At 33.7% G+C, this 13,677-nt stretch overlaps 2 protein-coding genes across 2 annotated transcripts; both read left to right on the forward strand.

The window, feature by feature from the left end:
- Window positions 1-2,050: 2,050 nt before the first annotated feature.
- LOC103501593 (DEAD-box ATP-dependent RNA helicase 32) lies at window positions 2,051-7,862 on the forward strand. The gene is made up of 8 exons (XM_008465207.3): window positions 2,051-2,638; window positions 2,834-3,109; window positions 3,610-3,933; window positions 5,175-5,366; window positions 5,440-5,595; window positions 6,123-6,523; window positions 6,678-6,835; window positions 7,308-7,862. The coding sequence occupies exons 1-8, from the start codon at window positions 2,267-2,269 to the stop codon at window positions 7,631-7,633; spliced, it is 2,205 nt and encodes a 734-aa protein (XP_008463429.1). The 5' UTR covers window positions 2,051-2,266; the 3' UTR covers window positions 7,634-7,862.
- A 4,085-nt stretch (window positions 7,863-11,947) lies between these two features.
- On the forward strand, window positions 11,948-13,668 carry LOC103501595 (fatty acid desaturase 4, chloroplastic). Its single transcript, XM_008465209.3, has one exon. The coding sequence runs from the start codon at window positions 12,595-12,597 to the stop codon at window positions 13,534-13,536; it is 942 nt and encodes a 313-aa protein (XP_008463431.1). The 5' UTR covers window positions 11,948-12,594; the 3' UTR covers window positions 13,537-13,668.
- The last annotated feature ends 9 nt before the right edge of the window (window positions 13,669-13,677 follow it).

The following is a 13,677-nucleotide window of genomic DNA, read 5'->3' on the forward strand; positions in this document are numbered from 1 at the left end:
AGAAGATAATTAATTATTTTGGAGAAAGATAAATAATAATTAATTATTGTGGGAAATAATTAATTATTCTGTATAAAGATAAATATTAATTCTGGAGTGAAATTGTTATGGTTGGGTTAAGATAATTCATGTTGGAAGTTAAAGTGATTTATTGAAAAAGATTTGATTGATTAAATTAATTGAGGACTTGAGTTAATTTGAGATTTTGGAGGGAAAAGTTGGTTTTGGTGGAATTGGATTTAATTGAGTATATATACGTTGATATATATATTTAATTAATAATTTGGAAAAGTGAAGTTAATTATTTTATGGAATATAATTATATTTATTTGGAAAAGAAGATAATCCATAAGGAGAGAAATGGTTGATTTGATTGGACGAAAAAGATATATATTTATTTATAAGAGAGAATAATGGTTTAAATAAATATATATTTATTGTAGATTTTGGTGAGAGAAAAATAATAATAAATAAGCATTATTATTATTACTAATGGTTATAAATGCCTAAGATTAGGGTATTTATTTAGGAAAGATAATGGGAATAAAGATATATGTATATTTTTTGGTATTATGTATATATATACTAAAAGAAAAAGGAAATAATAATAATAATAATAATAATAATAATAATAATAATAATAATAATAATAATAATAATAATAATAATAAAGTGATGAATATTTCATCAAGATAGAGGATTTTCCCACCTCCATTTGAGTAACCTTGGTAGTTAATGAAATTAAATTAATATTTTATTAATTTAATTTTGGATCTATTTGAGGTTTCTTTAAAGGTTCAATTGGCTAAACTTTTTAAGATTTAAATCTTGGATTTTTCCCAAGGTCGAATTGGTTTCAACTCAATTTTTAGAAAGTTAATTAATTTGGGATAATTTTTGGATGTTAGCCAATTGCTAATTTCATTAATTAAGATACTAAGTGTTCCTTTTATGATTAGGATCAAGTTAATTGGAGAATTTTTACTGTCAACTAAGGAGTAACTTGTTTGGCTAAAATCTCCAGGTAAGAGATTCTTCTACTAGACCTTCGAACTGAATTTAAGAGACCGCATGTAATTATGATTATGCATTAGCTAAAATGCATAACTTGATGCTACTGATAATGACTGTCATTGTATTGATGTTGATGATGATGACTGAGATTATTATGTTGATGATTGATGATGATGACTGATGTTATGTTAATGACTGGTAGATTGATGTTGATAATTGTTAATGCATGATATATTAATCACACGATCAAGGACGTTAAGATTAATATTCATGCTACATGTTATGGATAGGGTGCTCTGTTAACTTTGTCTATTAGAGTCGTACCTGCATGGGTGTCCTTCGGGATCACCACCTATTTAGGACTGTGTGGTCCGACGGGACGCCAGTCTAACATGGATATAGATATGATTCGAGTGATTCGACGGGGTCCTCACATCCCGATTGTCTTAGTGTTACCCCCGGGTTCACTACAGACCAGCATGTCCTAGGTGCTCCCCCGGGACACCGAAGACCAGATTTTCGTTCCTATGGGAGCGCATGCTGCACGTGTTCGGGAACGTGCCAGAGATTGGGTACCATTTACAGAACTCTAATGGGAGGTTAACAGACACCTAGCGGGACTAGTAGTAGGTCCCTTACTGAGTATATGTTTATACTCACTCTTTCTATGTTTTTACTGAGTATATGTTTATACTCACTTTTTCTATGTTTAACATTTCAGGCGAAGGTAAAGGCAGAGGAAAGGTGGCGAGCGACAGAGAAGGATCCGTGACATGCCATATGAGGACTCAGTTTTGCTTCCGCGTTTATGTTTCAGTGTTTTAATATTCCGTTTTTAATGAAAATTTAGTCTTCCCTCCTTTCAAAAAAAGTAGTGTTTGTGATTGTTTCTTTTTAGTAATGCCTCAGCTTAGTATAAAGAGTTGGTCGTTACACAAAAACATTTGAAAGATTTTTCTATTTAAAATAATTTATTTTACTTTACTAATATTTTCCAATGTTATATTATAAATTATTATAAATTTTAGAAAAGGCTCCAAAAGATAGAAAACCCTAAACCCTACTTTCGCCCCCTCTGAGCCATTAATTGTCTTCCTTCTTCGCTTCTTTCATCTTTCTACTTCTCCATCTCCGGTTATTGTCTCAGCCACCGAACTCACCGGCCCACCGCCACTCACCGGCGCGTCCCCACCGCCCCTTTTCTTTCTTCTATCCTTATTTCTCTCTCTGCTGCACTTTCAGTTTTTTCACAATGAAGCAGAAATTCAAATCCAAGAAGTCTGGCAAGCAGAAGCGACTATCCGAAAATGAAGAAATTAAGCTCTTAAATTCATGGATTGAATCACAGAAACCTGACTCAGGCTCCAATCCTATGTCGCTCCCTCCGCCGCCACCGAATGCTCCCATTGGCCGCATCGATGACGATACATACTCTCGTTACGCCGGAGCGACGAGGTTTGATCAGCTGCCGATTTCGAGCAAGACCAAAGATGGGTTGCGCAAAGCTGAGTTCGTTGACATGACTGACATACAGAAGGCTTCACTGCCTCACGCGCTTTGTGGTCGAGATATTCTTGGTGCAGCTAAAACTGGTTCGGGAAAGACGCTAGCTTTTCTTATACCTGTAAGTTGAATAGGGATTGTGTAATTAACTAAAACTAAAGTCGTTCTAGATTGGATTAGAGGGTCGTTATTTAGAAGAAGTTTGGGATAATTGAGAAGCGTTTTTAACTGGCTTTTATGAAAAATTTATTTGCATCGTGCATCTTACCTCTTGCGTGCATAATTGCTTAAATTGATCAAAGGAATCTTATTTCAGGTTCTTGAAAAATTGTACAGAGAGAGATGGGGTCCTGAGTTTGGAGTAGGGAGTATAATAATATCTCCCACAAGAGAATTAGGAGCTCAGCTGTTTGATGTATTGAAAGCTGTAGGAAAATTTCATAATTTCAGTGCTGGCCTATTAATTGGTGGTCGTAAAGATGTTAACACTGAGAAGGAACACGTGAATGAGTTGAACATTCTTGTCTGCACTCCTGGTCGACTTCTTCAGCATATGGATGAGACTCCAAATTTTGATTGTTCACAGCTTCAGGTCATCATATTTAATTTCTAAATATATTCCATACCTTTTCTTTACAAATGATTAAAATGTCATGTAATTTTTTATACATCACAGTTATCTCTTTGAACGCAATTCTTATCACTCTTCGCATCTCAGTTATCTCGTTGGATTCCCAGATACATCAGTAGACTTGATGGTTTCTTTGTTTGTTCTGACACTTTGTTTTAATCATTGGCCACTGCCCAGTGTTCCTCCATTCTTTTTATTAGAGTCCTTTCTCTATCTTACACTGACACTGGGAGGGGATTTGAAATTAAGGAATGGAGTTGAAAATAAGATTACATCGTATAGATTTCCAAGCTTGTTTTTTGTTTTTGTTTTTGTTTTTGTATTTGTTTTTTTTCTGAAAAATTATTGTGTCGGTTCATTGCTACTTGCTTAATGTAATAATGTGCTTCCTTTTCCTCTCAGTGACGTTTTAGTTGTATGTATAATTCTCTACTGATTGGATGGTTCCTGGCCAGTGACAGGTTTTAGTCCTTGATGAAGCAGATCGTATTCTTGATGTTGGATTTAAGAAGACTTTAAATGCTATCATCTCACAGCTACCTAAGCACAGACAAACGTTTCTGTTCTCAGCAACTCAAACGAAGTCTGTTCAGGATCTTGCCAGACTCAGTTTGAAAGATCCTGAATACCTTAGTGTCCATGAAGAATCTACGACTGCCACACCCAATAGTCTACAGCAAACTGCCATGGTTGTTCCTCTTGAGCAGAAGCTGGACATGTTATGGAGCTTTATAAAGGCACATCTTAATTCCAAAATTCTCGTGTTTCTCTCTAGTTGTAAGCAGGTAAGGATTGGTGATACTTTTTGGTTACAAGTTGAACTTTTGATTGTAGTAGATCTCATATTAAACATATTACTATAAATGATAAGTTCTCACATGTTTACATCCAATGGGTGGTCTTTTGTCTACTGCGACATTTTAAAGTTTACAGACTATCATTAAACAATGGGCCTGCATACTCATACATACCCATGTATGGATGTACATAGATAACTATTTAATAAATATAAACCCCAGTTGAATTAGTTTATAGCTCGTGCAGTGGTTGATAGTCTTCTGTTTTTGGCTGTTTTTTTGGATTTTGCTATCATCTTAAATCATTCTATAATCCATAGTATTAATGATAGCTTTGTTCTTTAACATTTCCAATTCCTGAAATCCTCTGTGGCTCTGCCTTGGGATCTGAGACAAATTATCAAGCTAGTGTCATTTTCCCCCCTGGTCATTTTACCTTTTTCTCCCTGTAAAACAGAAAAAAAAAATGTCTCATTTAAATTCTTTGACGTTTGACCATTGGGAAGATGATCGAAGATTCGGCTGATTTGTTGAATATATTAAGTAATACTGGACTTGGCCACTTGGATGATCGTAGCATATGGCATTTTTTGGAGTGGAGTGGAGAACTCTGAACTCTGTTCCTCCATGTTTTGTAACCTATGTGCTTTATTGTGCCTCGAGCTTTAATAAACGTTGCATTTGGTATGGGGCTTTCGCTCCCCCTTTTTGAAATTTCATACATCAATGTTATGGTTTCTTATCTGTGTGTATGTGTGTGTATAAGAAGACAGTAAAACTGGTTAGTAGCATAAATTTTAATTCATATTATGCACATCCATGGGAAAGATTTTTATTCTCCAAGAAGTAATCTGATAACAAAAGTACCAAGCCCCACAAATACAAACTCAAAGAAAGATAAAAGTAATAAGACTTATTAAGTTCTCACAATCTTTCTTTTGGTGTGCCTTTATATTTATAATTTTGAGGTTAGTCTGTTTTCCTTTCCTTATTGAAAAGTTTCATATCCTTTTAAGAAAATACATGCACACATATTGTTACCAAGCAAGAACTTATGAATATTGTTTTAGAAAATATTGTCATCTCTTATAAAAAATTATAATTTTTTTATTGTTTATTATGAAAAAAGAAAATACCGCCACATCTCTTATAAAAAACAACAATCATGTCATTCTCAATGTTACTGTCCGTTGCTTCAGTCATTGACATTTCTCTGCATCTTTCAACAGGTGAAATTTGTTTTTGAAACTTTCAAAAAGTTGCGCCCTGGAATCCCATTGAAGTGCCTCCATGGAAGGATGAAGCAGGACAAAAGGATGGGTATTTATTCCGAGTTCTGTGAGAAGCGCTCAGTTCTCTTCTCAACAGATGTAGCCTCTAGAGGTCTTGATTTTAATAAGGCTGTTGACTGGGTTGTGCAGGTAAACCACTTAAGAAATGATCATGCTTAACTTCTGATGGTGCTTGACTCCAATCTTATTCTTGTTTATGAAGGTTGATTGCCCAGAAGATGTGGCTTCTTACATACATAGAGTTGGTCGCACAGCTCGGTACCATTCAGGTGGGAGATCGGTTTTATTTATTATGCCCTCGGAAATGAAGATGCTTGAACAATTGGAATCAGCCAAAGTACCTATTCAGCTTATCAAGGTAAACGTTTTTTCCTTTTTCATCTCCTTTTCCTGTTCTGTTGGTTCTTTTATTTATTATTATCTTATGAAGAGTTGTGTATACAGTCTATATGCTAGAATTGTTTCAAATATATCAAGGGAGGTTTATTTAACTTTTACCCTTTATTGTCCAATTTTTCTTATAGTTCTTTTTATAATTTTTTAATCATGGGAAATGTGACCTTTGAAATTTGGATAAGTAATATTGTAAGGGACATTTATGCCATATACATATATACATTTATTAATATTCAATGCAATGGCAGCTGAGATAATTATATTATCGTGTTTTTTAGGTATTTATAAAAGAATACCAACAATATTAGATACGTAAAAGGCCATCTGGGGTGGGGTGGGGTGGGGTAGGGAGGAACTCTCATGATGATAACGGATTATGCTCCTTTTTATGTGGTAAAAAAATGTTACAATACAGTATAAGCAAACTGACAGAAGTGTCGATATCATTAAACACTTACTGTGTTGTCTAATATTTACTTCCTTTGGTAGGCAAACACAAAAAGACTTCAACCAGTTTCTGGTTTGCTGTCAGCGTTGTTAGTCAAGTATCCTAATTTTCAGCAACTTGCTCAAAGGGCCTTTATCACGTATCTTCGATCAATTCATATTCAGAAGGATAAGGAAATATTTGATGTTATGAAACTGTCAATTGACGAATTTTCAGCCTCGTTGGGGTTGCCAATGACCCCAAAAATTCGTTTCATTGATCAGAAAAGGAGGTCACAGAAGACGTCTGCTAATCCTACCACCTTTCTTGCATTGGATTCGTCGAGTAATGAGAATGTTTCCAATATATTGAATGGAGAATTGGAGGTTGGCGACTTTAAAGAAAGCGACCAAGGACTTCTTCCACCTATTGATAACCCTTCTAGTGAAGTTGAAGATGCTGTGTGAGTTCTTAACTTCTTTGTTTTATTTTTCAATTATTTTTTGTTCAGCAGATGATCATGATCTTGCTAATTGGTGAAGGCTAATTTGCATTGGAAAATTACAACTATTTTCTTTAGTTTTCTTGCTACCTGAAGATTTAGAAACTTTGCTCAGGGCACCTACGCGGATATTGAAGAAAAAGAAGTTAAAGATCAATGTCCACAGGCCAGTAGGGACGAGAGTCAGTTTTGATGATGATGGCAACCCACTTGCCCCTCTTGCTAAGCTTGCTGACATCAAAAGTAGCAATGATACATTTGTTGTCGATAAAGGTACGCTTTCTTATTTGTAATTGTAATTACTTTTTTTTTTATAGAAATTGTAATCACTATTATTTATTTATTTATTTATCTTTTGGGACTCCTTTGCTTTTTGATAGGCGCTGCTTTCTTTTATATGGTTTCTTCTTTCTTGTCTATTCAATCTTCCCACGGAAAGCTGTTCAGGAAAATAGGAAGGGCAAAGAAATGTGTTGATATTGACTTAGGACCTGTTTGGATTGATTTTTTAAGTGTTTGTACATACTTCTTTTGCACTTATAAACACTTATTTTGACATTTAGAAAGCCAATCCAACACACTTATATTTTGTTCGACTACATAACGAATGTAGAAAATGTAAAATAGTGCAAAGTGATGCCTGAACTACTAGTGGTATCTTGTAGTGAACCTGCTCTACTGTGTGCTTTTAAGCATAAAAACAAGCAAATAAGTATTTTTATTTACTATTTGGTTTATGTGTCAGATCAAAAAAATGAGTTCTACAAAAAGAGAAGGGAAGAGTTAAAACAAGCTGACAAGGAAGACAAACTTCTCAATCGTAATCGTCTTAAAGAGAAACGAAAGGAGAAGATGAATAAGATGAAGAAGAGGGCCGCCAAAGAAATTGAGGACGACGACGACGATACTTCTGAGTCTGAAGAAGAAAGACCTCAGAAAAGGTCAAAGAAATTTGTTGACAGTGATAGTGATATTGACAATAAAGTAGAAAACAAGTTCAGTACAGAGTCCATTTCAGTGGCAGAACAAGAGGAGTTAGCTCTCAAATTGTTGAGTTCCTTGCAACCATAATTTTCAAAAGGTACTTGTATTTAAATTTACATAGCAATCTCCACTGTTTTATTACCCCCTATACTTGTTGAGTTTATCACCCTTCTCTATAAACTGTGGAGGATTTTATTTATATTCTTCTGTAGCCTGTGTTCAGGTCCAAAGCCTTTTTGAAATAGGGTCCCTTCTGTATAATTTAATGAAAAAATTTTGAGCCACTTTTAATTTTAAATTTTAAATTTTTTACTTACCAAGCATTTCTGTAAAACAATAGTTGTACTTTTGAATGAGGTTGGTTTAGATTCTTAGTATGAAGAATGCATTATTGAAGAATCAAATAATGTCTGTCCAATTGGTATAGTACATTCAGTGTATTGATAATGGAACATTTGGGTAACAAGACACCAAGAGCTTGAAACAAACGACCTCGTTTGGCGTTTGGGATGTTCTCTTGTCACTATGTTTGTTTCGGAATTTTAAAATCAATACTTTTACACAAAATTTGGGAATAGAAGAATCCAGAAGAAATGGAAAAGAAAAGAAGAGAGTAGAGAGATAACTTGGCCGCCTCCCCCTTCTAATTAGCAAAACTGTCATCTTCCCAATATAAATTCAGATGTCGACATTTTGTTAACTCAACTTTTGGGACCTTTTGGTCGATTAAAACTTTCTACTTAGAACATTATAAGATGTTTGTGGGTTCATTCGATTGTTATGATAAAAGAGCAAAGAATATGGCTGTAACAAAAAAAGAAAGAGATCAAAATTTCAAAGTTTTTTACTTTCCTGTCATATTTATTATTTTTAAGTTTTTCTGATCTTGATCCATTTTTTTGAATGATTATAGTTCTAGTCAACTAATTCAATTTATGTTTCACTCTAGATAAAAATAATAGTGTATTTTATTTTTGAATTAATTATAATTATTAAATTATGATCAATATAAGGAGTATTTTTAAAAATATAAAAAGCGGTAAAATATTTTTGCAATATATATAATAGTTTGGAAAACGAAAAAAGTTCACGAGTCATTATGGAAAATACCGAAATTGTTTTTGTCAACCACCGTTTAATTTGGTTACACGATCGTTTATTTTTTTCAAAATTTGTTATACGATCATTCAGATTTGTTTACACTTCTTTTTCAATATTTTTCAGTATTCGATGATTTAGATTTGGCTAAATGATTTTTAAATTCTTTTGATACACGATCGTTTAGTTTTATATATATATATAATCGTTTACATTTAATTACTCCAATCTAAATGATTTTTTTCAAGGTTCTTTATACACGATCTTTTAGATTTTACTTTTTTTTTTTTACACAGTCGTTTAGATTTGGTTAAATCAAATTTAAATGACTTAAAAAAAAAAAGGAAAAGAAGAAAGACGATGGAATGATTAAATGATGTAAAAAAAGAAAAGAAAAAGAAGAAAGACGATAAAAGAAATCATAGCAAGAAGAAGAAAGATGATAAAAGAAATTGCAATGATAAGAAAAGAGAGACGAAATGGCAAACCTGAAATATTTAAAAAACAACTAACTTCATAGGTTTTGTTATACGGATTGTAAGTAGTTGAGTGTTTTTGTTATATTTATGAACATTAACCTTAATATAAATTAAATTAGATTAAGTTTACTGATGTATAATTAAAAAGTTACTACAAACTTTAGTTAGAATTGATTACCTGTTTTAGTCGTTAAACTATTTTTATTTAAATTCTTTTGATGAAAACGATTTAATATATACTCCAAAAGGGAGTTATTTTGAGTAGTTATCAAATATATATATTAATTTCGTTCGTAACTTATTTTTAAAAGAATATCTAAAAGATCTATTTTAAACAAACACTACTTAGGTTTTTTTTTAGATTGAAATAGAATTGTTTTGCAAATATAAATAATATAAAGGAAGTATTAAAAGAAAAAGAGTGGGGAGAATGAGTAAAATTTGTATGGAAATAAGTAAGAAAAAAACGTAAAAGAGAGAGTGGGTTAAAACAAAATTTGAAAATAAAGAGAGCGAGAGGGAACTTTGATTCGCTCCTAAAAACAGCAAAAAGAAAAACAAAAAGATCTTACCTAATTTATTCCAAAAGAACCCCTTGTTCAAAACTACACTATTCTAAAACTGTATCTTTAATATTTTTACAAGTGTTAGAAAGAAAATAACCAACTTTAAAGAAATTAAGATCAACTTTAATTAACTCCTAGTAAAGTACCATAAAACACCTATTTAATTAGTCTATGAGAGAGAAATTTATTTCAAAAAGGTTATTCTTATTTAAACTTTTTTTATAAAAATTATTTTTTCTTTTCAAAACGATTTATTTTGAAAAGAGATACTTGATAAAGACGATTCCATATATTTGTTTTATATAAAAGATATAAACCCAACAATAGTTTTTCACAATATTTTCATTATCCAAAACAAAGGATAACAAACCAAACAAAACAATGTCATACATTCGAACAACGTTTAAGCAATGCACATTGATTTTTTATTATCAATCACGATCTTAACGTTATTTTTAAAAGCGTCTCCACAGAAAAAGAAAAAGAAAAAAAAAACCATGAAATTGAAGTATGTTTTTTCCTTTTAAATAATGATTTTATTTGACAATATAAGATATATATATATATATATATAAAAAAATATTTTCAAAACCCAGATATAATTCTGCTACACTTGGTTTTGATCCACCTGAACCCTTTCTTTATTGAACTCTTTACCTTCCCTTCAACTGCATACAATTTGTACTTAGCAACACGTTGTCGTCTCTTCATTTCTGGTTTCTTCCACCACGACTTCTTCATTTTCGACGGCTCCCATGTTTTCGTCACATATCGTTTCACAAACGAAGGGTCAACGACAGTTCGCCTCTGTGACTGATTTAGGTACATCTTGTTTTCACTCAATTTTCTCACGTCCATGACTTCCAGGCTCCGACCACCTTTATTTTGGTGGTGGTGGAGCCCTTCCATCGTAGTTTCTATGTTTAGTTTTTAAAGTTTGACGAAGAGTGATGGGATTGAGAGGAAGAGACGAGAAAGGGGTGGAAAGTAAAGTTTTGGGTTTTTGTTTTTTAATTTGGTTTTTAAGGTTTAAATGAGAGAAAAAAAGTAAGTTGGAATGAGAAGAGAAGCGTGATTATGGGGATTTTCATCCATATATACACTTTTCCTTCAGGCTTTTTCAATATTAAGGTAGTTAGCTTTGCTAATTATGACAATTCTGAAAGGTTGCCTAAATTTTATTTGTGGGAGGAGAGTAATCTTGTTTTCCGTTTTTGCTAAATCTTTTGGTCGCAAACACATACCTTTCCACATTTGAAGATCGAGTCTATTTTAGTTGGAAATTGCTTGTGTATATCTATATTGAGTTATAAGCTTTTTTGTGTTCTACCTAATGTCCAATCATATTCGTCTCAGGATAATTTTCTTTTTATTTTTTTTTGTGTGCTATTATTAAATTTGGTTGGTGTAGACATTGCAAAAAACATTCAATGAATGTTGCCCAATAAGGTCTAAGTATTGCTCTCTTAAGTTTGATTGTATTCTTTAAGTGGCTTTTAAAAAGGTGAAATCTCAGCATCTTTGCTAACATAAGTTAGGAGAGGTGAATTTTTTTCAAATTTAAATGTCCTATTCATGTCTCATCGATGGTCAAACTGTATTTTAGAGAAGAGGTGACAGCTACAAAACAATATCTTAAAATAATACGTTGGTGTGGTGTTTGGATGCTCAAGCTAATTTTGTGTACAAGGGTTAGGCAAGCAATTTATGGAAAATACTCAAATAGTAGTGCCAAATGGTAGCCTACAAAAGAAATTTATTGAATCAGACTACACAGGGGTGCCAAATAGTAGCCTACAAAAGTTTGCCTTTGCCTCAGCCTTCGAAGTAAGCCAATTGCTTCGTCCACTCGTAATTAGAATCTCTCGTAAGTCTGTATCTTACCCGTTTAGTGTTCATTTGGGAAGGGACAAATTTCTCGACTTTACCTTCATATTTGACTTCCTCTCTTATACTTTCTTTCAAGTCCAAAATTACCCGCAACACCATCAACTTTATAAATACCGTGTTATATAAACTTTTTACTGTTAGCAATTTTTCCATGGCAACAATATCAATCTAAACATACTTTACATTCAATAAGAGTTAAATGTTATTCTTTACCTCAACTTTCAATCATACCATTCAATTTTGTACATATTTTTTGCTTATTTTTTTTATTAGTTTTTAGTGCAATAATTGTGGAGATTGAGATCGAACATCTCACATCTAAAATAGAAGGTTATAACAACTAATTACTGAACTAAGCTCACCTTATTTTCTGTCGCTAAAAGCATAGAAACCAAAATTGTATTTAATCAAATATTTCCAATTAACCATCTAAAAAGAAAGAGGGAAGTTTGTAGCAAAATCTCAACCTCTGCGTCTCTATCTTCAATCTTGACTCTCGACCCAACCAAACAATTGGTTTTACAAATTTGTGGTACCCAAAACTCACAACTTTAATTATTCTTCAAAGGCAAAAACAGTTCCACGTAGTCACATAAATCTTCCAAAATGAAACGAAGGTTTTCCTTCAGAGAATCCTTTCAGAATAAACCTCAATATTAACATAATCCTACTCAGCCTATGTGCCCACCACACCATTGTCTTTCTTCCTTCTTCTTCCTCTCTTTCCTCTCCACAGATTCGTGGCCTCTATTTCAACTCACTCTTTTCAATATTTTGTGCCACCACACCATTGTCTTTTCTTCCTTCTTCTTCCTCTCTTTCCTCTCCAAGATTCGTGGCCTGTATTTCAACTCACTCTTTTCAATATTTTGTGCCACCACACCATTGTCTTTTCTTCCTTCTTCTTCCTCTCTTTCCTCTCCAAGATTCGTGGCCTGTATTTCAACTCACTCTTTTCAATATTTTGCCACCCATCGTTCCTCTATTGGTTTCTTCTTCTTCTTCTTTCCTTTCAATGTCCATCTTAGCTCAAAACAAGTTCCTTCTGAGCTCTCGATCCCATGTTAATCCATGCAGCACTCCGACTCCACGGAGAGTTGTCTACTGCATAGCTAATACCACAGTCAATGGTGTTGGTACCAGTTCGAAGCATGGTGATGGTCAACTAGTCATTGAACGTGAGGTTATATCTCCGAGTCCACTTACATCGGTCAATTCCTCCACCTATTATTCTGTTCTTAATGACCCGAGTTTACGGTCAACTTGGAGTCATCGTGCGTGGGTGGCTGGTGGGTGCACCACGGTGCTAATCTCTTTGGCAAAATCAATAGTGGGTGCAGCCAGTTCACGTATCTGGCTTGAGCCTGCTTTAGCAGCATTGGTAGGCTACATTTTAGCTGACCTTGGATCTGGAATTTATCACTGGGGCATCGATAACTATGGTGGTGCGTCAACCCCAATCTTTGGTACCCAAATAGAAGCATTCCAAGGCCATCACAAGTGGCCCTGGACAATCACGAAGCGACAGTTCGCCAACAATTTGTACGCTTTGGCACGAGCTGTGACTTTTGCTGTACTTCCTGTAAGCCTTGCATTTGATGATCCCACTCTACATGGTTTTGTTGGTGTCTGCTCAGGTTGCATAATGTTTAGTCAACAGTTTCATGCATGGGCTCATGGTAAAAAGAGTGAAATTCCGCCGCTCGTGGTGGCAATGCAAGATGCTGGCCTGCTCGTGTCACGAACACAGCATGCTACACATCATCGTCCACCCTATAACAACAACTATTGCATAGTAAGTGGAATATGGAATCAGCTTTTGGATGAAACAAAGGTTTTTGAGGCATTGGAGATGATCTTGTACTTCAAACTTGGGCTGAGACCAAGATCTTGGACTGAGCCTAATTCTGAATGGACTGAAGAGACCGAGATTCTTGAACAAACTACAGCCCATTAACCACATTCTTCTTTCATTCATATCATGTTTTTCCTTGTAAGAATAGAAGGAAACAGAATTTATTTGAAATATCTTCACATGTAAACTATATATGATGTTTTTTTTTTATTTGAAGACGTGTTTTTTCCTTTATGCATTCTC

Source organism: Cucumis melo, chromosome 6, assembly GCF_025177605.1.
Source record: "Cucumis melo cultivar AY chromosome 6, USDA_Cmelo_AY_1.0, whole genome shotgun sequence".
Taxonomy (NCBI): Eukaryota; Viridiplantae; Streptophyta; class Magnoliopsida; order Cucurbitales; family Cucurbitaceae; genus Cucumis; species Cucumis melo.